This window comes from Curcuma longa, unplaced genomic scaffold (genome assembly GCF_044706935.1).
Source record: "Curcuma longa cultivar G26 ecotype Majalengka, Jawa Barat unplaced genomic scaffold, ITB_CL_G26_1.1 utg3290_np1212_1714210_RagTag, whole genome shotgun sequence".
In the NCBI taxonomy this organism is placed as follows: Eukaryota; Viridiplantae; Streptophyta; class Magnoliopsida; order Zingiberales; family Zingiberaceae; genus Curcuma; species Curcuma longa.
The window spans coordinates 1-23,140 of NW_027435602.1; the positions used below are offsets into that span (position 1 = coordinate 1).

Genomic DNA, 23,140 nt, shown 5'->3' on the forward strand with positions numbered 1-23,140 from the left:
TCGCTTTGAGAACGTCTGCTTGCTGCATCAGTATATCGATGGCATCAAGTGCAGGTTGTTTCTCAACACACTCTCCGGATCAGCTCAACGCTGGTTTAATAAGTTGCCGGGCTCTACCATACGGTCCTTCAAGGACTTCAAAGAGGTCTTCTTCCATCAGTTTGCCAGCAGCCTGAAGCACCAAAAAACCCCCCTTGAACCTTTTCACAATGAAGTAGAAGCCCCGAGAAATTCTACGAGAATATCTTCGTCGTTTCAACCAAGAAGCATGTGAAGTGCCATCCACTCCCTCAGATGTTTTGACAAGCGCTTTCACTCAGGGGTTTCTAGAGGGAGATTTATTTCGATCCCTCGTGAAAAAATCACCTGTTAGCTATCAGAAGTTATTGGAAAGAGCTACCAAATACATACACTTGGAGGAAACTCAGCTGGCTCACCGGAGTAACCATACGGCAGCCCCTCCTACGGAGAAGAGACCAGTACCTCCTCCACCACCAAGAGAAGTGCCAACCCGACCTCTTCAGAATGCTCCAGCACGCCGAAACAAGCGGGTCATGCAGGCCGTGGATGACCTGCCGCAAGTAGCTGGACAGAGAACTACAGCTCGGCCGGGACCGCCCGCTCGCTACTGCGCATATCATCAATCTAATGGACATAGTACGCAGGAGTGTCGGTACTTGGCGCAAGAAATCAATTGGATCATCAGAGAACGGCAGCAACGAGAAGTAACACCACCAGGAAGAGGGCGACGTATGATGGAAGGAGGGGTATGCGAGGAGATCAGAGGCGTCAAGCTGGGCCAAGACGGGCTGACCCCCGACAGGAGGGAGAACGGCGACCTCCTCTTGAGGTCGAGAGGTTGCCGGCACCTGAAGGTAATAGACAAGAACCCCGGCCTCGGCAGGGACCTCCTCCGGAGGTTCACCGGGATCACCAGGAGAATCAGGACAACCTCGCCCACAGGGGAGAAATAAGTATGATAGCTGGAGGTCCCACGGATGGAGATTCTAACAGGGCTAGGAAGGCTCATGGTCGCCGACTTGAAACCTATAGCATTGGCACCAACCATAGAATCGACCCAAGTCCTACCATTTACTTCGGGCTTCAAGACTTGGAAGGAGTTGATACCCCTTATGATGATGCTCTGGTCATCCTAGCCACTATTGCTAACTACGATGTAGCTCGGGTATTTGTGGATACGGGTAGCTCGGTCAATGCCTTATATAAAGATGCATTCGACCGCATGCAGATTGATGGGGAGGAGTTGCAGCCCATGGCCACCTCTCTCTTCGGATTCTCCGGACATGAGATCTGACCTCTTGGACAGATCCGATTGCCACTATCCTTGGGGAAGGAACCTCTGCGCAGGACCCGAGCTACTCTCTTCACGGTGGTAGAAGCTCCGTCAGCCTACAATATTATCTTGGGAAGGTCGACGCTGAGCTTTTTGGTGCGGTAGTATCTACCTACCATCAAAAACTGAAGTTTCTTGTACATGATCAGGTCGGGTCTGTCGGAGGAAGATCAAAACATAGCTCGTAAATGTTACATAGATATGGTACAGATCGACCTACGGGCAGTAAGATGAAAGCAGAATACCGAGGTAAACTTGGTACAGGATGCCTCACTACTGCGACCAAAACCAGAAAAAATAGAGGCACGGATAGTTCCGGGAAAGCCCGACCAAGTCACTTACATGGCCGCCGACCTGTTGCCAGAGGTATAGGCACAACTGCTAACCTGCCTGATGCAAAACTGAGATATCTTCGCTTGGTCACCATCAGAGATTGTCGGTGTAGCCCTTACGGTGATGGAACATAAGCTCAATATAACTCCTAGAGCCAAACCAGTCAAACAAAAAAGAAGGCATTTCTCAGCCAACCAAGACAAGATCATCCGAGAAGAAAATGATAAGTTGTTGAAAGCAGGGCAGATCAAGGAAATACAATTCCCGACCTGGCTTGCTAATGTAGTACTGGTAGTCAAGCCTGGAGGTAAATGGAGGGTTTGCATTGATTTTTGAGATCTTAATAAGGCCTACCCAAAAGATTGCTATCCTCTCCCAAGGATAGATCAATTGGTCGATTCCACCTCAGGGTACGAGCTCATCTGTATGATGGACGCGTATCAAGGGTATCATCTAAAAGGAGTCACTCGGAAACCGTTCTGTTGATTTCCCTTGTACAAAAATTTTTCATACAAAGGACGAAACTTTCCAAGAGGCCCCGCGGATCGCTGGCTTCTTGCGTTTGTTTCAGGTTCCATACAAAGGTAAAAACAAAAAAAAAATTACAGCGGAAAGAAATTTTAGTTATACCTTTCACCTTAGAATTGTGTGGATGAAGTTTGTACCTGATGACCTCTTGATCTTCTGCTGTATTCCTCTCCTCTCTTCTCGAACGTTGTGTGCCGCGTCGTCCTTCGAGGACAAAGATGAAACCAAATGTAAATGACATAGTTCCTATTCATGGCCATGGAGGTATTTTCAAGGATCAAAAGCTTCACTAAACCAGGAACTTGTATAGTAATGTGCAAATCTACTAGAACTCAGAAGCAACAAGATTTAGTGTCGAGTTCGACGAACCAAGTGACACAATGATAGGTTAAAGAAATTCGCAACACAAAGTAGAGCCAAGATAAAAGAAAAAGAATTCATCTCTATCAACTACTGAGCTACGAAGGGATGATTAAAATCCTCCTACCCAAGGAAAAGTCAAAAAGGGGTTTCTTTTTCTTTCAGATCCGAGTTTTACCGCCATCCATACCTAAAACCTCAGATCTACAAGAGGGAAAGCAGAAGGAGACTCACGATGATGAGGTGGTAGGGCTGGAAGAAGGGCCGCCACATCTCCAGGAAGTCCAGGTTCCTGATCGTAGGGATCACGATGTCGAGCTCGTCCTTGAGCAATGGCGTGACCAGCACCGCCTCCAACGACGATGCCCTATGCGGTCGGGAGCAGCAGGCGGCGTCGGCGTCCCGCGGCGTCGGCGTCCCGCGGCGGCGACTAAGGCGTGGCGACAGCTGTGGGGTGGAGGAAAGGCGAGGAAGGGAAGAAGAAGAGAAGAGGGGACGGCGTCGGCAAGTGTGGGCGGCGGCGTTGGGCAGCAAGGCGGCAGAAGGTAGTGGCTTCGATCGGCGGCTGAGTGGCGGTGTCCACTGGGCGAGGGGACGGTGGTGTGCTACTGGCGAGGAAGGAGAGGCGGCCTCGGTTGTCGGCGGCGTCGGCTGGCGAAGATGGAGAGGCGGCGGCAGCGAGGAGGAAGAGAGGAGAACGGTGCGGAGGGGAAAGGAGCGGGGGAAAAGGAGCGGGCGAAGATTAGGTTTAATGTTAAAACTATGCGACGAAACAGCACGTTCGTCGCTAAATTGGCGACGAACGCACTATTTGTCGCCAAAATTTTGCGATAAAACAGTCCATTCGTCGCCAAAATTGATGTAGTTTAATATAAATATTATGTAATAATTTTAAAAATTTATAAATGTAAAGTAAAATTTATAATTATATTTGAAAGTAGAATTAAACAATCGGTTTAAATTTAAAATTTATATCAAAATAATTAGTAATTTTACTATATGATTATATTTTAATTAAATTTTAAATTTGATTAGATAAATAAGGTTTTGGATTATTTTTGAATTGTTTAAAGTATTAAACAATTCAAAAATAATCATATATCAATTTTTACTTAAACTACTATTTGATCATTTTCTCCTTAAATTTTTATTCAAATTTGCGACGAATTGCAGATTCGTCGCAGAATTTGCGACGAATCTGTGATTCGTCGCAAATTAGCAACGAATCTGTAGTTCGTCGCAAATTAGCAACGAATTTTGGGCGTATTAGCTTTCGTCGCCAAATGCATCCACCATCCTGATCCCTTCTCCTTTGCCAAATTGGCGATGAATAACAGATTCGTCGCAGATTTTGCAACGAATAACAGATTCGTCGCAGATTTTGCAACGAATCACAGATTCGTCGCAGATTTTGCGACGAATCACAGATTCGTCGCAAATTAGCAACGAATTTGGCGACGAAAATACTTTCATCGCCAATTTCACTAACTCATCCACCGTCTCGATCCCTTCTCTTTTGCCAAAGTTGGCGACGAATCCGTAATTCATCGCTACATTAGCGACGAATTCGAGATTTGTCGCTACATTGGCGACGAATTCATGATTTCGTCGCCAAATTGGCGACGAATCTCGAATTCGTCGCCAATGTAGCGACGAATTACGGATTCGTCGTCAAATGGCGACGAATTTTGCGACAAAAATTTATCATCGCAATTTTCGCAACTAAACTTTTTTCGTCGCCAATTTCGTTGCCAACTTGCAACAAAAATATATTTCGTCGCAAAATTTGTCCCAAATTTGCGATGAAAATAATTCGTCGCAAAATTTCGTTGCTAATACCCTATATTTTTGTAGTGTCGGCTTCGTCGAGATTCAACTCTTACTCACTTTAACAAATCTACATCGTACTAACCAACTCAATCATGTCCTGAGACTTTTTCAATCACATATCAGAATTTTCTTCAATGTTTCCACATACTTATTGATTCATTTTCAATAGCATAAAATTTGGTTAATAGTGATATTTTAGATATATATTTTTAGATAATTCAGATTCTTAGTCCCGACTAATTCTAGAGGTGTGCTATTTTTTTTGTGGTTCTACCATCCGATACATCCCAAAGTGCTCGCAACACTGTGTTGGTAGATCGGCTTCCGTAGTCCAGTTAGTCATTAGAGGGTTGCTCAAGCTCTGAATCAAGTACTTCCGAATCAAGTACTTCAGTTGTGAATCCCTCGATACAGCTTTTTCTTCCAAATTAAGTGCTCGTGCATGCTCCAATTGAGGATCGAACCACGGTGTCATGAGTTTCCCTCTTCAGCAAAAAGGTAGAATTCGCAATCCCAACGATTTCACATAGTCGATCTTATGACCATCTATGAGGAAGTAAATTGAGAAACTACAATTAGCCACGACGAAGAACAATATTGCCTCAAACCATGAGTTTCTCTCAAATCATCTTACCATTGCACCATATTTGAGGGGCGACTTCGTTGCAAGTAAATGATTTTCTCCCCTAATTTATTTATTGGTAAATATAAAACAACCTATACACATTTAGAGACCGACCTCTAAAATATTCATTTCTATTGAAATTCAAACTCTAATATGCATATTTGTTCTTCAAATACTTTAGTAAAGATACAGTAATACTTCTTCTATTCGATGGGTGGGAAAAAGATCGTTGGGCAGAAATGATGCTTATTCTTTCTCAAAGGGGAGCTTTTCAAAACAAGAACAACAAAAATAATATTACGATAACTTTTACACACACATTAAGCCCACTTAGACGATCTCTACTAGTTTAACAACTGAATGTCACTATTCAAACATTAAATTTTAATGCTTCAAGTACCAAATTCTATTACAACACGCATAGAAGAGTTAACCCTCCAAAAACAAATCACATAATAAGAAAAAAAATTATACATATTTTGTCTAGTGCATGTATCTCTCTTATCACTTAACTCTTATCGACCAGCTATTGCAGTGATTGATGCTTGATTTATAGACAATGATTCTGTATTGCTATAGTCTGAGTTAACGGACGATAATCTTGTGGAAAAGAAACCTGGTTGTTTGGGTTCTGGTAGAAGAGAAATATTATCAGTACTCACTAACATTGCTAACACAGAAGACATCGTTGGTCTATCTCCCGGCTGCTCTTGTACACATAAAAGTCCAACTTTTATACACCTTAGCACATCATTTTCAAAAAATGAATGACTAAAGTTTGTATCGACTAAATCTAAAGATTTCCCTTCTTTCCACATGATCCACATCTGAAAAAATAATTGCAAAATATGTAAAATGAAAGTGATCAAAGAGAAATTTATAATTTGTAAAAGAATAATTATGCTTACATTTCCTAGAAGATTCAATTGTGACATCGATTGTCCATAGTCTCTGTTCTTTTTACCACTTATTATCTCGAGCATGAGGACTCCAAAACTAAATACATCGGACTTTATTGAAAAGATACCATCCATAACATATTCGGGAGACATATAACCACTGTCATTATAGAAGAAATATCAAATAAGTATATATTGCAATAATAAAGATAATGATGATTGAATTTATTTATACTCACTAGGTTCCCACAACTCTCTTAGTAGTTGATTCAGATTCATCTCCTCCAAATATTCTAGCCATGCCAAAATCAGATATTTTGGGATTCATATCTTTGTCAAGCAAAATATTGCTAGCTTTAAGATCCCTATGAATGATCCTTAATCTTGAATCGTGGTGAAGATAAAGTAGACCTCGAGCAACACCGAGAATGATGTTGTACCTTGCTCTCCAATCCAGTAATACAGTTTGAACTTCATCTGAACACAACAAGCATTCATTTAAATTTTAAATCTGATCTATCCTTTCAGATAGTTTCAGATAGTTTATGTAAATTGACAGAGAAGATCAACTAACCAAATAGGAAGGTGTCCAAGCTTCCATTGGACAGGTATTCATAGATCAAGAGTCTTTCACCTCCTTGGATACAACAGCCAAGAAGCTTAACGAGATTTCGATGCTGCAGCTTCGCGATCAATGTGATCTCATTTTTGAACTCATCCACTCCTTGTGTCGATGTCTTGGATAATCTTTTCACTGCTATCTCTTGTTCCTCCCCCAATTTGCCCTGCACAAAATCAAATATCAAACTTGCTCAAATAGTTATGTCCTAGTATTAAATACCAAATACAGTATTCTCTACCTTGTATACAGGGCCAAAGCCTCCTTCACCAAGCTTGTTGTCTATCGAGAAGTCATCAGTGGCGTCTTTAATTGTATTCAAGTCAAACAATGGCAATTCCATGTCCTTCTCTTCTGCTTCATAGTCAATATGAGAACCTACATGTGCAACAAATTAATGACTTCAGAATATATACAAGCCAAGTAAAAGTAGTCAGGATGAGGATCGGATGAACAATACTTCTCTTCTTCCACCTCCAAATCGAGTAAGCAACACAAGCAAGGAAAAGAATTGCCACAGGGAGAACCACAATCATTATGATCTTCCGGTTAGAATGATGGTGCAATGCTTGAGATGCTAATACTGAAAGATTGTAACTGAATAAGTATAAATGTTGATGATTGATATATTCAGTTTTGACTAGCTAGCTAGCTGCTCACCTAAATCTTTTGCTGCTAATCTGACATAAAGATCTTGTCCTAGACCACTCTGATATACGGTGATATCAGTGAGATCGTCTGTCCAGATCAAGCAGCCACTCCCACTTATGTTCAGTGCAGCATACGCTGTGCACGAGCAGTTGTTCAGGCACAAAGCCTTGCACTCCTCCAAGCTCAAGTTTGCAAGGACTGTCGATCTGGACGTGTCGGGCAACTTGGTGCCACTCTGGGTGAAGAATCCATCGGTTTTGTTCCGGCAGTCCAGAGGTGTTGTTCTAATGCAGCCGTCTCCTCCGTCCAGCATGTCCCAGTTATGTTGATTCGTTGGATGAAACGCCGGCAAGCATGTGCACGGCGGCGAGTTGTTGGAGCTGCAGTAACTGTTGTTGCCGCACTGGGACATTCGATCGCAGTGGTCCTTGGGTATGTACCAACTGACACTCCAGCGAGCCTCGATCCATACGAGGAGTTCTAGATGACCTGAGGAGTTCATGGTCCACCTCACGATGGTCGAAGACCCGTTGATTGGCAAGTAGGTGGTATGATCTTTTTCCACGTAGAAATTGATGACTCCGTCGGTGCCGTCCTTCACCTCTGGGACGCCACTGAACCAGCGGCCGTTCCATGGGCCTCCGCGCCAGTAGGGTTGTGTCTCTGTCCAGATGAATATTTGGGGGTCGCCTCGCACGTCTAATCCGAAGGCGTATTGGCCTGGAGAGGGGTCCGTGGGGCTCTTCCAGGCCGTGAGGTTGATGTCGAGGATGACCCCTGTACGGAGCTGCTTCTGACCCACCGCCATGCCCGGCAACAGCGTGTCCGTCGGAAAGTCGAAGCTCTGCCATGCGAAGCTGTTAGGGTCGTCGTTGCCGTTGCTGCTTGCCTCTTGGACGACGAAGTTGCCATCGTCGAGGATCCGTGCGACTGGATTCTCGAGGGCTGAGGCTGGCGACCCGGAAGACCAGATGGCGGTGGAATTGTCTTCGCCGGTGATGATGAGTGTACCGTTGGTGGTCAAAGAGAGGTTGCCGGAGATGGTGGTGATTGGCTGCCGACGGTTGGCGACCCACACGACGGTTTGGATGGAGATGTTGTTGTACCATATGCCGACGTAGCGGTTGGTGGAACCGTCGGGGCTGAAGAATCCCAGCCGGAAGCTGCCGCCGGCGGAGACCAAGGCGGTTGTTCCGTCATCGAGGAGAGGCCGATTAGGGGATAAGGTGTCTGCCCCACTGGAGACGGAGCAGGCAGACCAGCTGAGGAGGAAGAGGAGGAGGACGGAGGAAGAGGAGCTGATCTTTCTCCCCATTGTTGATTAATCAAAGCAAAAAATATGGTTTTTGGCGTGGGCAAGGTTTAAAATGGCAATGATTTCAATATAAAATCTTGAAGAGTTGACTTGAATCATGATCTTAAATATGTTTTCTGGGAAAAAAAACAAAGAAGAAGAAGAAGAAATGGCGCACCTTGAATTTTCTCTGCTCGTGAAACATTTATGGACACCCGATGAACGATCCAATGCCGTGTTGTGTTGAGAATTCAGCGTAAACTGTGCGTTAGGTTGACTTATTATTGAACGCAAATATGGTTTTACTAATTTATTTATCCTTATTATCCAATCATAAAAGATAGAACTGTCTGACTTTATCAAACTAAATTTTCTTTCCGTGGACTTGTCTAGTAAGTCTTCCTCTCCAGTGGCTGTCCTTTTTTTCACTGTCCCTCACCTTGTCATGTCTTGAAGAACAATGGGGACGATGGGGACGAGCGTGGATGAACTAGAAGAGGTTGGGGCTTTATCATTTTGAATTAAATTAAAATCTGATTCAGTCAACGTTCTTAGACTTTTTAACCATGACTTTGACTCTTTCAAAGCTTTGTGGATCCTGACGCTTGCATCAGTGAGCCTACATTTGTATCTTATTGAATTTGTATCATTATTGAATTTGAAAGATTTCCCCTGTATTTCTTCATCCTTTGATTGCGCTCCTCATTTAGAGGAAAAAGCAGCATACCAAGATTGGAGGGTGGGTATTTTAAATTGGAGGGTTTTTAATATAATTTTATTTTTGACAAAAATGGAAAATCATACTTCTTTTTTTAAAATTATCAAAACAAAACCCATCTATATTTTTTAGGTAAACTACCTTCCACATTATATTTTAATATTATTTTATATAAAAATATAACTTCTTTAGAACTATTTTGATTAAATAGGCTCCTCCTCGGTAATTTTTTTTCTGTTTCTATTTATTTAGGTTTTTTGTTTTTTGTTTTTTGTTTTTAATCAAAAAAAGAAAAAGGAAATAAAAATAAAAGAAAATAAAAAATAAAAAAACAGAAAATAAAAAATAAAAGAAAAAGGAAAAAAATAAGACAAAATAGAAATATAAAATTTTAATAAAAAATAGAAGAAGAAGAAGAAAAAAATACCTTGGTACATTTTTGAGTTTTATGCCTTTATTTTTTTCCCCATTTCGCCCAACTTAATTGACGGAACTCATCGCGACGCGACTACGCCGGCTCGGGTCCCCGACGAGCAAATCGGGCTCCTACGAAGCGAACGAGCGATCGAGGGTTTCCACATGCTGCCATCAAATCTTAGCTAGCGATGAAATCGGCATAGCAGGGACCGATTTGGATCTCGTTGGATAAGGATTCAGCAGCGCAATTGATGGAAATGGAGGCCGGCAGTACGTCAGCGTCCTCCGGAGGAACGCAAGTGCACTACCACCTGCCACTGCATTCCAGAGGTAACGTTTCCCCTTACCACTGACGAATTTTGTGTTGTGCAATTACGTTGAGGGATTTTTTTTTTTGACGCGCTGGGGTTTTCCTGCTCTTTTATGTTTCTAACTATCAATATTCTAGATCCGGTGTATGGATGCGCTGTGAAAATGAACATATTTCAGGACATTATTAGTTTTATTGAGCAATTCCTTTTGGCATGTGTTTTGACCACTAAAAAGTTTCCTCCTTTTGCGTGTTCCTTTGTGCGGTATGATTTACGAATCACATACTGGGATATTATCCGATAGAACAATATGTAGTTTCTCATATCATCTTTCAATTGGTAATTGATTCTGTTTCAGCTAGACATATCCATGAATAATGGATTATTACACTTGTTCTGGACTTGTAGGAGCTTAGTGAAATGTATTAAATCAAAACGTTAAACGTTTTTAAGGATGGGATTGATGTTGACACGCAATATTTTGCTTCCTCTAATTCTCCTTGGCTCAAATTTGGACAATTAAGTGCTTTCACCACTACAGTCATGCATTCTGATATCCGGGATCGGCTACATTAATTGATTCGCTTAATCATCATTGTCAATTTCTCATCTAGCCAGTTTGTGTTAGTAGTGGTATCCAAATCTTTTGCATTAATTTTAATTAAACCCACAAGAGCTTTCTTTGATCTCCCTTTGCACCATACAGTTTACATCTTCAACTGTAATCTATTGAACTTGTTTACAAATTTGTTATTTTTCTTTGAGTATGTCCATATAATTGTAACCTACTTTTTCTTTTTCTTTTTTTTTTTCTTTTACCTCCCTTGCTGCTCCACGTAATTGTTTTGAGATAGTAGTATTATTTATTTTATCTTTTCTCGTAACCTCACATATCAATTTTAGCATTCTTATCTCTGCTACATTACTTTTTGTATGTTTTGCGGTCAAACTGTTAACACTCACATATGTAAAGTATGACAGGTTATATCATAATCTTGAAAATATTTTCTTGGATGTTATGCTTATTTAGAGAAGAGGAAATTGGAGGGAAAAAAAAATGAAATGTTTAAAACTGAAGTGGAAAGAAAGAAAATGAATTGTAATATCTTTTTTTCCACTATATTCCTTTCTCATAATCAATTTGGATGGAATCAGAAGTAAGTAATTAACAATATTTACTCATTCATGTTTATTGGATACGTAAATTTGTTTTCCTCCATTTATGCCCAATACAAGCAGAAATAAAACTTAGGAATTGAACATAATTAAATTCCTTCCTCTTTATTTACTTCCAAGTAAACAAAATAAGTTGATGTTTTCCCCTTTCTTTCTTTTCTATTTTTCTTCCTGTGAACTCAATATTGGCCTTTGAGACACACTTTGATCACACAAGACAGCAAGACTTTGTTTTACCATCCACTCTATTTATGATATGATCATGAATATCTTCTTTTATTTGAATAATAGATCTAAGATGTCTAAAATTCACTTATAAATGTCCATTTTACAATTTCTCCACTTCTTTTATTATCTGAACTACATTTTATATCTCCAGTTTTAGTTATGTATAAGTTAAAGCCTTTATTGTCTAAAATTTCTCTTCATAAATCAAGTTTTGAGTTCATTTTTTTTTATACTCCATCATTTACACAATTCATCAACAAATAATCTATCCGATCCCACCTAGTAGGATAAGGCTCAGTTGTTGTTGTTATTGTATCTACAACTAATCTATAGCAAGGAGATTTATTTTGAAAATAATTGTTAAGTTCATTAGTATTAGCAAAAACATAGGCATTTAGGACTCTCCTCTGATGTACAGATAGAAAAAAATCATCTATTAGACTTAAGCTGCTCCAACACTAGTAGCTACTATCAACATCATTATGTTTCTTATCACATTTATATTTATTCGATATTTCTCTCCTTAACCCAATAAAATAGCTATCCAAGGAATCTATTGTAAATTTTATAACATTAATGAAAATTATATGCAAATACTTTATTTTTTATGTTTCATCATTAATTATCTTATTAAATAAATAGCATCCATAATTGGTATTCCAAGCATAAATCTGAATTGATTTTCAGAAATTACAACTAACTGTATGTTTTAATTATCACTAAAATGAGGCAGATGAGTGACCTGCAAGAGACATGCAATATTTTGTTTTAAAAACTTATCCATTATGCTCTTCGATTAGTCTGCTTAATTCAGCCCTCATTTGTATTTTTATTGACTTCTAGTTTATGCATTAAAAAATTCTCCCCTAGAAAAAAAATTATTTAGTAAATAGTCTTGCTATTGATCTATTTTTCAACATTTTTGTTTTGAAATTGACAGCATTTTATAAATTCACCCAGCAAAATCTTCCGGCTTGTAGGCCACAACTAACGTCAGCTTGGGTGAGATGAAAACTTTTGATGGACGTTTAAATGATATTGCAACAAAATCTCCCCTGATGCTGATTTTTTTTGCTTATTCTTTATGTTTGGTTGTCTTGTCAGGTTATTGCAATATTTCTGGTTACTGGTGGTTTATTCATACCAACTGGCCTAGTGTGTCTTCGAGCTTCAGAAAGCGTGTGTAGAACTTGAATTCTGCTTAGTATAGACTTAGATGTTTGTGTATCAATGTGATATTTTGATCTTAAGGAGCTGGTTTTTTCTTGTAGGTTGTGGAAATTGTAGAGCGGTATGATGTAGAATGTGTGCCTGAGACTTATAGAAGCAACAAAGTAGCTTATATCAAGAACAGTTTGATTACAAAAAAGTGTGATCGTCTAATAAAGGTGAATTTTATGCCTTCCCAATTGTTTATATTGGAAAATTACAGTAGGTTGCATGAACATGTGTGATCTTTATGTGACCTTGATATAAGCTTATTCTTTCATAGAAAAACATGATTGATATAACATTGACTAGTAAATAGAAAAAACATGATTGATATAACATTGACTAGCAAATAGAAAAAACATGATTGATAGAAAATAATTAAACAATTTTGATATACTTTAAGCATGAAGTGAATGAGGTTTTCTGTCAAGTCACTAGAGATGAATGCTCTATGATGATAAAGTGCGTGAATGATTTTCAAATTCTGAGGTAAAACAAATGTTAACTTCTTTTTGGGGAAAAGAATTTAACCTGTAGATAATATGAAAAGAATTGTAAGGTGTAGTAGCTGTCCTTCATAGTATTTCCATTCAAAGAATGCCTAATAATTCACTCAACATTGATTAGTCATTAGCCTAACTAATTTATGTTAAACTGAGATATCAATCAACTCTCCATGTAAATCATGCATTATAAACTGTTGTTTCAACAATACACAAGTGAAACTGTAAACCAGTCAGTGTCCACTTGAATTAAGAAGGTCAAAGTTGGTTCTCTAGTCACATTTTCTTTTGATGCACGGTTTGAAATTTCTTGTACCAGTCTTTTGGCAATCTAATAACATAACAATCCATAGTCATTTTGTTGCTTGGAATAACCTAGAAGGCAGTAAGGGTAAGATACTATTAAGGAATCAAAAGAGTCAAGAAGGAAGCCACCTTTATGGAAAAATAGGTTCTTTAGTTAGTTAAATGTTTACTGCTTATCTCTATATAAAGTTGAGCATAACTTATTGTATAAATAAAATATTAGAAGTTCCTAAAAGTTTGTGTAAAGGCCTACCTGTGTGCCTATTATAAGAGACTCATGATAAGCATGCTTGCACGCAAAAATATTTCTTTAAAAGGCATTTCTTGCGGAATTTAACTTCCAAACTTATATTGAAAAGATTAGCAACAAAGAAGAAATTTTAGTAACAAGCCAATCCTTATTTAGATCCACAGAAGCTGATCCAATTATGCTCAAGAAGTTGCTGAAATTATAAAAGTATCCTTGGCATCAGGTGTTATGCCTAATTGCCTCCTAGGGACTGCACTCAAACTGCAATAATCTATCCAACATTATAAAAGTATCCTTGGCGCTACCGCACTCAAACTGCAATATTATGAACATTTGTGAACTTGAAATTCTATTTCAACACTTTTTTTTGGTGTGGTCATCAATGATTGTTGAGAACCTGCAGATTAAATCTTGATACCTTAATATCCATGCGAAAAATAAAATGATTCTGCAGTTGGATATATTTACATTCTAGTTTCCCTTTTGCAATTTTCACTGAAAGTTCAAGTTCATTGCAGATTCAGAAGCATATGAAAGCACCGATATATGTTTATTATGAACTTGATAACTACTATCAGAATCATCGACGGTGAGAGCATCTTAGCAGCCTCCTGATTTCTTCTATTTCATCATTTCAACTCTTTAAATCAATTTGTGACAAAATTTATAATTCACTGTTCTAGCTACGTAAAAAGTAGATGTGATAAGCAGCTTCTGCATGGATTGGAATACGAGCACACTGGTTCATGCAAACCGGAAGAGTATAATGGTGGTCTCCCAATTGTTCCTTGTGGTTTAGTTGCCTGGAGTTTGTTCAATGATTCTTACGCCTTTGTACGCGAGACTGTAGAGATGAAAGTTAACAGGAAAAACATTGCATGGGTCAGTGATCAAAAGCATAAGTTTGGGAGAAATGTATATCCTTTCAATTTTCAGAATGGAAGCTTAATCGGAGGAGCAAATCTTGATCCAGATGTTCCAGTACGTTGATAACTCAAATGATATCTGTGCATGCTTTCTTCATCATGCTACTCAGGTTTCTAACCATCGTTGGTTTCTTCCAAATAGCTTAGCGAGCAAGAGGATCTCATTGTTTGGATGCGCACCGCTGCTCTTCCCAAGTTCAGGAAGCTTTATGCCATTATCGAAGAGGATCTCGTAGCAGATGACAGCATCGAAGTGCACATTCTTAATAACTACAACACTTACAGTTTTGGGGGTAAGAAGAAGCTGATCCTTACAACCCAAAATTGGCTAGGAGGCAAGAACAGTTTCCTCGGGATAGCCTATATGGTGACTGGAATCATCTGCGTTTTCCTGGCAATTGCGTTCGCACTGCTTCATGTGAAATACCCAAGGTAACTTGTACCATTAATTAATGATGATATTTGATGCTTCTTCAGATTTGGTGGAAGTTGGTCGTTGCTTATCGATTCCTATTTTGTTTGTTGCTTGCAGGCCTCAAGGTGATCCTACTCTCTCGTACTGGAACATGAAAAATAACATTAGCTGATTCACATGGAGACCAACGAGAGGATTACTTTGTGCCACATAAGACTGAAATTCAGGTTATTATTTGAAGGTCTCGACAGGGCTGAACTGTGCACATCTAAGAGAATTTAATTTGTATGCTATTAGATGAATAAATTACTGGTCGGAAGGTGAGAAGGAGATAGTCATGATATGATTGTCTTTTCATCGACCAACAGGGTTCCGAAACGTGTCTTTTCATCGACCCACCACCCATCATCAATTCATGAGCTTATCCTTAAATTTAATTATTAACACCTAATCCTTGTCCACACTTTAATATTCTGACACATGGCGCGCTCTGCCAAACTCTGGACAAAATATATTCAAGTTATTGTGGAAGATTCTGTTTCACAGCCACACCCATGGGCGTGTTAATGTACTCATGAGTTAAATTATTCTAATAATACAAGAAATATAAGTTAAGGACAGATGTTCCTTGTACTTTAGCCACAAACAACAATCAATGACACACACAAATTTGTGTTTTTTTTATTTTTTTTATTTTTTATTTTCATGAGACAAATGTCAACTAACTCTCTGCTGCGTGCCCCATTTGAGCAGCCGTTTGGCGCAGTGCGCACTGTGCGGCAGCTGCCGGCCACCCAATCCAGAGGTGCAATGCAAAGGCCAAAGGGACGTGGAGACAGAGAGAGGGGGGACAAGGGCCATGCAAAAGTCCAGCTGACTGGAGCTGTAGCAGGAGCAGGCTTCTTAATTGGCAAAGGCCATGATGAAGGAAGAGCCAGCCAGCCAGCCAGCAGGGCCCTGCATCCTCATGCATCTCCATCTTTCCCTATTATTTCCCTGTTTCCTTCCTCACTTGCAGTTAGTTAGTTGCAGTGCAATTGGGAACTAAAGAGAAGGAAGGAGAAGAAGAAGGAAGAAGAAGGAAGGCATGCAGGGCCCCTCCCTCCTCTCCTCGTCCACTGTCGCTCAGTGGCTTCGTCTGCTGTCTTCCACCCTCACAAAACTTGCTTTTAGTGAGCAACTAGGCAGCATCATGCATTTGCCCTTTGGTTAGGTAATTAAAAGAGGATACTAAAAGGAGGAGGAGGGTTCAAACTAAGAGTGCAAACTAATCGAGTCTGTTCGTGAATTTTTCGAACCGGTTCGAAAAATATTTATTACGAACCGAATTCAAACTAAACTTATTTATATTATCGAGTTTCGAATTGAATTCAAATATCGCATACTATTTGATTTGATTCGTTTGCACCTTTAGTTTAAACCATGCAAATTGTTATCATGAATCGGACGGTCACCTCTGATCTCTTCACTTTATAAGGCATTTCAATTGGAGTTTCACCTTTTAGCTACTCACCTAAGGGATAGTGTGTATGAACGCCAACAACTCTTCATAGAAATAGGAAACTAATGAAGAATAAATTTAAATAAGATAGTGACTTTGATAACTTTACTATGTCAATTTCTACACACACTTTCCTCAAATTGAAGCATCAAACATGCCATCAATGATTGAACATATTTATAGGAGGTCTAAAAACATGTAAACCTTCTTTCTCTTCCACTTCTATCGTGAATGCAGCAGACAAAGTCCCATGAAGAAGGAGGAGGAGGAGGCATGCTTTAGTTATTGTTCTTGGAAAGTAAAGAAACAATCTGTTTTTAGAAGAAAATTAAAATAAAGGGGAGCTAGCGTTTGATTTTGTTGCACGATCAAGTAAGAACATTGAGAGTTCACATGCGAGAAGGTATAAAGAGGCTGCAAAGGAGCATAAAGGTCATTATTCATTGAGTTGCACCAAACAGTTCGCTCTTTATTCTTCTGAAAAAATCACTCTAATAATTCTGATGCTGAAGCATAATTCATACTGTTTTTTGTCTAATAAATTCTACCTCAACTCATTCAACTTGATTCCCACTCGAAACTATCAAGTCAAACCGTTAACTCATAAATAGGAGATGCATGTGGCAAGCAGTACACTTATTAACACTTTCTTGAACTCATGTTGTTCCAACGTTGAGAAAAAAAAATCAATTATTTTAATTTATACCATTTTTTTCTTTCTTCTGTAAATTCTCGTGTACTCTGTTTGTAATTTACCCACATGAATACCTGCATAGAGAGTGGACATATCCGTCGTCCGTGCGATAAGAACGTAACGCGTGGAAGTACCGGGAGAGTAAAATCGCAACGAAGCATGGGACGCCGGGTCAGCGACGTTGTCCAATGAGAGCGAAGAGCGGCGGACTGCTCCGTAGCGTGGAGGAAGGGGATTGGAGGAAAGGGTGCTGGGTGTTGGTGCGAGGGCGGGATCGTGAATGGGAAGAAAGGGCGTCTGCAGTATAAAATGGCGGAGAGGAGAGACGGCGGTGTGTCTGCTATCTTTCCCGATAAGCTCGGACTTTGCTGGAGTGGGAACGCCTAGGGTTTCGGTAAGCGAGCGCTCGCCAATCGCTCTCCATCCCTCGTCTCCTTTCTCGGGTGGATTAAACTAGGATTCAGCGAGGAGATAAGCCCGCTTCCCCACGGTCCCTACGCCCTTGCGGGCTTTAGGTCCTCACTAGTCACCGTATAGTCTATGCCTTGCTCAGACCACGTCGCTGCGGCTCTTCTCACGCGCAGAGGAGATTGCGGAGGAGAGAGAAGAGGGGAATGGAGGATTTCTGTCTGAAACGGGTGTAGCGGCCCGGGGAAGGACGGCATTTGTGGGAGTAGCGGTCCGGAGTCAGGCGGACGGGAAGAATGCAGGTCGACCCAGGCACGACTGCTTCGAATCTGTAGAGGCGTGAATTTGAGAGAGGAATTTCTTGGTTCGCGGAGTTGAGTGGGTAGATCTGGGAGTTTTGGGCGCTGCGGCATTAGATCGGAAGGAGAGGAGATTTTCTTGGCGGAAATGACTAAATTTTGAGGAGTAATTGCTGAGATTTCAACAACCAGGTTTTATTGGCTTTTTTTTTTGTTCGCTTTGCTTTTGCTTGGTTGCTTTTTGCTGTCTTTTTACCGAGTCTCGTTTGATTTTGGTTTTAAAGCTGCAGCTAGGATTAAAGGTCGCTGCTGCCTTTTGTTTCGTCTTTTTTTTATGTCTACGTTCTCAGAATTCATACTGCCCTTGTTGCAGCCGGTGCTGCTGCTGTGTTGCAGACGGCAAGGCTGATTTCTGGCGACCGCAACCAGAAGAAAGAGAGAGAAGCAAGTCAAGAGCAGCCGATCGCCGGCTACAGTGCGATCTTGGGCGTCCAAAGGTGTAACCTTTTTACTGTATTTCTTTTTTCTCACAAGTATTACTGCAACTGTGAACTCGTAATCAATGCTAAAGGACGAGCTTCCGCGGACTCTCAGAAACCCTAAAGGCCCAGAGCTGACACAGCTCCCTTGGCAGTCGCCGTTTTCAAGGAAGGAGATCGGGAGGCGGAGATAAGAAAGGAGCGGTCAGGGAGGTGGTAAGACTGGATCTTGGCCCAGAAGAGGCACGGGAGCGAGATGGCGATGGAGGAGAATAGCCAAGGCTGCAAACGGTCCCGGGTTGCGGTGGGAAATGGCAGCCTAGCGTCAAAGATAGGGCGCAAGGAGCACCAAGACGAGGACGAGGAGGATGGCGAGAAGAGAGTCACTAGCCGCATTGCTCCCTGGCAGCACCACCCGTCTTCGAGGATCTTTCGGGTTTCCCGCGCCTCCGGAGGAAAAGATCGGCACAGCAAAGTCTATACCGCTAAGGGACTCCGAGACCGGCGAGTTCGCCTCTCCGTATCCACTGCAATCCAGTTCTATGACCTCCAGGATCGCCTTGGTTACGATCAGCCGAGCAAGGCTATCGAGTGGCTGATTAAGGCGGCGGCGGCTCCTATCAATGAGTTACCTCCCCTCGACGGCTTCCCCAAGCTGCCTTATCCTATGGGGGAAGACGCCATGACGGCCAATCCGGACGACGTCGAGCCAAGTTACAAGCATAGCCAGCAGCAGCATCCTTCGACCAAATCCGGGTGCAGCAGTACCTCGGACACCAGCAAAGGCTCGGTCTTGTCACTCTCGCGCTCCGAGAGCCGCACCATGGCCAGAGAGCGAGCGCGAGAGCGAGCAGCTAAGGACAGAGAGAAGGATAGAGGTGGCAACGGCCACATCGATACCTCCCCTCACCAGAACCTGAGTTCTCAGACCTCTTTCACGGAACTTCTCACCGGCGGCGGCGGCGGCGGCGGCGGCAGCAACGGGTCCAACAACAACAACGTAACTACTGTTGCTGCAGACGGCGGCGAGAACTGCAGCCATAACTGCATCCAGAAGCAAATCTCGACGGCGGATTACTTCGGCCAAGCTGGTGTCTTCCCCCAGTCTCAGAAAAGTCATCAGCTGCCGTCCGGGTTTTCGAATCAACCTCACTTGGGAAACAACTCCTCTTCATTGGGAATGCTTCCCTTTAACATCGTTTCCACTAGTGACAATCAAGAAATGCAGCAATTCTCTTTCTTGCAGGACCATTTCTTCCCTTCCTCGGCGGTGGCGGCCACAGGGGACTACAACCTCAACTTCTCAATTTCGTCCTCTGGTTTCCTGGGTTTCAATAGGGGGACCCTTCAGTCCAATTCACCAGCTCAGTTGCCTCAGCAGCACAACCATCTGCAGAGGCTCTCGTCTACAGTCGACGGATCGAACCTCCAATTCTTCTGTGGCGGCACTGCTGCAGGTTCGGCTGCTGCTGCTCCTCCTCCTCCTACCCATGGGGAGACTCATCATTTTCCGGCAGGACTTGACGGTCGTCTGCAGCTCTACTATGGGGATGGCTATCGGCAATCAGACATGAAAGGAAAAAGAAAGAACTGAACGATCCACAAATGAGACTCTTCGGTAAGTGATCTCAGCCAAGAAATTAAAGTTCATCTATAACTATTAATTTAATTAATACGACGACCACCTTGTCTTTTCCGACATAGTTGTTCTCTTTTCCCAAGTGCTTTTGATGAATGTTTTTTTTTCTTCCTGTTTTTGTGTGATCGTGCTGCCATTCTCGAGGCTGCATGTGTTGATTTCATCCCCATAACTTTTGTAACTGAATAATCTCTAACAAGGAAGAAAACTAAAAACTAAAAGTGGATTGCCGGGTGGCGGCTAGTGATTTTATATCAAAACTCAGAGTTTTGGAATCCAATAATGGGTAATGTTTTTCCTGCCAGCCACTCAAACAACATCAACTGTAGCCTGACATCACATGTCTATGTTCTATGTTCTTAATTTATATATTTTTAGAGCCTTATTATCTAGAATGTGTTTGCTTGAATAAATAAATTGAATTCTATTAAGCTACCTTCTTCTTCCTGTTTGCCACATGCTCCAGCTCTAGGGGAGGTTCTTGGACAAGGGTGGAGAGGAAAATAAGAGGGAAAGATATATTAAGGATGTAAATTAATTACTCTTTTTAGTTACATTTCTTTGGATGAATTAGCTTGCAAAATTCCAACCTCTCTAAACAAATATGAATATTAATCATGATCTATCTTTTTTTTCCTCGACTTGAAAATTCTGTACTTTTTTGTCTCTTGCTTGCTGCTGCTGCTGATAAAGTATTACCTTTTTTACTTATTCATTCTCAGGAGGTATTGGGACAACTTAAATAGAATCCTTTTCTACTATTTTTTCCTGTTCCAAAGACACTCTTAATATGCAATTAAGATTTAATGCCCTTGATAAAATAAACTGTAAACTTTGTCCAAATTTTGTTTTAAACAAGTGCAGTGTTGGAAATGACAATTTTACCTTCATATAGAATGCAATATCGATAAGGTAAAGAAAAAGTTAGGGTAGCTAATAGGTTCAAGTTCTTATGTTAGGTTTTCTTTATGTTGTATTTTACAACTAAATTTTCACAAAAACTCAATAGCAAAATACAGACTTAAAGTAATAAAACTTGCTCGAATATATAATCACAGTAAGTTTCAACACCAAAATCTCTCTGCCATCTTATGTGTTTGTCATGTAGCACCATTACAAGTATCACACTTAATGATATCCTATTATATGCTATTGTTAGAGGGCACTGCTTGCTTAAGCATGAATACAATTCATCGAGGATATATTAAGTGAGATATATTACTTGCAGCTACGTCAACTAGTAGAGAGGTTCATAGTAATCACAATTACTAAAATCCTACACAGGTACAAAACACAACTAGGTACTAATCTGTCCATGATATGATTAAGTTGCAGCACACAGACACGGGAAGATTATGAAGGCGAAAAGGGAAGTGACTGTGACCCTCTCAACCCATGAAGCGAAAAGGGTTAAGTTTAGGCTAGCAGGTAGATGATTTGTTTAAGGTTTAGATTCAAATTCTACTCAATTTGGGCCTAATAACATGGCTAGTTCACACCCGAGGACTTAGGGTTATATTTTTTGTCCAGTAGTAGATTTTCATAGAGTTTAGAGATGATAACATCCACGCAATCAAACCAAAGAGTTGAGGCTTATACATCTTGATAATGATAATAGTTTTGATGCATATATCTTACCTACTAAGTTAGACATGTTATAACAACCATGGGTCAAAGTATCCCAGAGGTTTTTCTTTAATAATAAAATCAGAAAGTAGACTTGAGATTTTCTTTTGTGATCAGCATATTGTCTTAAATCCTAAATGTGATACATGTGAATAAAGATCTAAATGCAAGGTTTATACCAGAGTTTATGGATTATCTCCCCTCAATAGCTGATTCAAACCTATACTAGTTTTTAATTTCTTCAATGGGCAGTGACATTCTTTGGCATTGGAATGGAGAAAAATTTAAAGATCAGCAGATTTATGTAGGTCCTTCATGACGGTTAAGAAAAAGACGGTTCTTGTTGAGTTTCCATGCAACACACACATACATATTCTGGTGCCTAGATGAGTGGGTGCATTATGATCATCATCTTTGAGTCGAGCTTATTTCAACTTCTTGTTTTCTTTTATGCAAAGTTATATCACTAATTACATATATAATCCTTGTTAGCATTTCTCTATTACTACCATCTAGACTGTTTAAATAACATTTATGTTGGGTGAGAATTTAAATTGAAAATTCAGTATCCTAGTTGATTTCTTGTTATGCTCTACTTAAAATTTGAATGATATCGAAGGAGTTTTTGAAGTTATTATTTCATTCTTGTCTTCAGCATTGCAATGTACCTGTTTCAACCTCTCTTTTTTCTTTTTTTTGTCAAACATGACTTAGTGATACAAGAATGTGCACTAGCACTAGTGATATAAAACTTTGGATCAAATTCCATGAATAAAGATTCATATTTTCAACCAAATAGTTGGGTCCAAAACTCAAAGGTATCGATAATTGTTGCTGCCTTGTAGGAATTAATACAAGAATCATGTTTTTGTTTCATTTAGTTACATCCGAATCTACTAGCATCCTTCAAGTTTTGCTTTGTTTTGCAACTTCTGTAACCAACCATGCCTTTGAATGGGTAATACAGGAACCAACGTCAAGCTAGCTAGCATGGCAACTCTGTGGTGCAGTTGTCTTCTTTGTCGGCGACTCTTCTATCAAATGCTGACTCTATTTTAACCGTTATCGTGCTTCAGTAGCTCGATCTATGCTTCTGATGATTTCATCATTCTCCAGTATGAGGGGTAAACCTTGTCATATTTTTACTCGTGTGTGGATACTGGAACATCTAGGCAAATCTAGTTCCTTAGAGGATTTTGTTGCTGTATGTACCGTGGTTATTCCCTATCTTTGGATTGAAATAAGTATGTTCCATGTGAATCTTCATGTGGGATTTTTCCCAGTGTTATTGATTATTTGTAGATCGTAATCTAGTACATGTTGATAGACAAAACAAATTAAAATGACAAGAAATAACTCATTTCATTGTGTGATTGAATGGATAATCTCGACACTATCAACTATATTATCAAATCTTTTAAGAAAAGAATTTTATTTCTATTTTCTAAAAGTTAAAATTTTAGTTTTAATAAAAGAATATTAATGTAGTTATGTTTACCACGTTGGAATTTTATGTTCATGCTACAAGGAAAGGAAAGT

The 23,140-nt window shown here is 40.3% G+C and overlaps 3 protein-coding genes across 6 annotated transcripts; 2 read left to right on the forward strand and 1 right to left on the reverse strand.

The window, feature by feature from the left end:
* Positions 1-5,462: 5,462 nt before the first annotated feature.
* LOC141820408 (receptor-like serine/threonine-protein kinase SD1-8) lies at positions 5,463-8,514 on the reverse strand. The gene is made up of 7 exons (XM_074707715.1): positions 7,209-8,514; positions 7,009-7,131; positions 6,790-6,926; positions 6,504-6,714; positions 6,169-6,406; positions 5,939-6,089; positions 5,463-5,857 (listed from the first exon to the last, which is right to left on the reverse strand). Exons 1-7 carry the CDS (start codon positions 8,512-8,514, stop codon positions 5,546-5,548), a joined length of 2,478 nt encoding a protein of 825 aa, XP_074563816.1. The 3' UTR covers positions 5,463-5,545.
* A 1,177-nt stretch (positions 8,515-9,691) lies between these two features.
* On the forward strand, positions 9,692-15,392 carry LOC141820409 (putative ALA-interacting subunit 2). Its single transcript, XM_074707716.1, has 8 exons — positions 9,692-9,958; positions 12,284-12,345; positions 12,448-12,522; positions 12,615-12,731; positions 14,133-14,203; positions 14,298-14,595; positions 14,683-14,972; positions 15,073-15,392. Exons 1-8 carry the CDS (start codon positions 9,880-9,882, stop codon positions 15,125-15,127), a joined length of 1,047 nt encoding a protein of 348 aa, XP_074563817.1. The 5' UTR covers positions 9,692-9,879; the 3' UTR covers positions 15,128-15,392.
* A 2,109-nt stretch (positions 15,393-17,501) lies between these two features.
* On the forward strand, positions 17,502-22,895 carry LOC141820444 (transcription factor TCP24-like). Of its 4 annotated transcripts, XM_074707761.1 has the most exons (5): positions 17,502-18,049; positions 18,231-18,354; positions 18,452-19,793; positions 19,854-19,954; positions 22,569-22,895. In XM_074707761.1, the coding sequence occupies exons 3-4, from the start codon at positions 18,593-18,595 to the stop codon at positions 19,928-19,930; spliced, it is 1,278 nt and encodes a 425-aa protein (XP_074563862.1). In that variant the 5' UTR covers positions 17,502-18,049; positions 18,231-18,354; positions 18,452-18,592; the 3' UTR covers positions 19,931-19,954; positions 22,569-22,895. The 4 variants fall into 4 exon arrangements, with proteins under 4 accessions (XP_074563862.1, XP_074563860.1, XP_074563859.1 ...); XM_074707759.1 differs by having other exon boundaries at positions 18,429-19,954; XM_074707758.1 differs by having other exon boundaries at positions 18,452-19,954.
* The last annotated feature ends 245 nt before the right edge of the window (positions 22,896-23,140 follow it).

Bases quoted from the DNA above. Each gene is read 5' to 3' on its own strand.
- LOC141820408 (XM_074707715.1), bottom strand. From the start codon at position 8,514: ATGGGGAGAAAGATCAGCTCCTCTTCCTCCGTCCTCCTCCTCTTCCTC. The intron at 6,927-7,008 runs GTATTGTTCATC...TTGCACATGTAG, and splicing joins TTGGAGGTGGAAGAAGAGAA to GTTCTCATATTGACTATGAA. The intron at 6,090-6,168 runs GTGAGTATAAAT...CTATAATGACAG, and splicing joins AAGAGAGTTGTGGGAACCTA to TGGTTATATGTCTCCCGAAT.
- LOC141820409 (XM_074707716.1), top strand. From the start codon at position 9,880: ATGGAAATGGAGGCCGGCAGTACGTCAGCGTCCTCCGGAGGAACGCAA. The intron at 12,346-12,447 runs GTGAGATGAAAA...TTGTCTTGTCAG, and splicing joins CACAACTAACGTCAGCTTGG to GTTATTGCAATATTTCTGGT. The intron at 14,596-14,682 runs GTACGTTGATAA...TCTTCCAAATAG, and splicing joins ATCTTGATCCAGATGTTCCA to CTTAGCGAGCAAGAGGATCT.
- LOC141820444 (XM_074707759.1), top strand. From the start codon at position 18,593: ATGGCGATGGAGGAGAATAGCCAAGGCTGCAAACGGTCCCGGGTTGCG.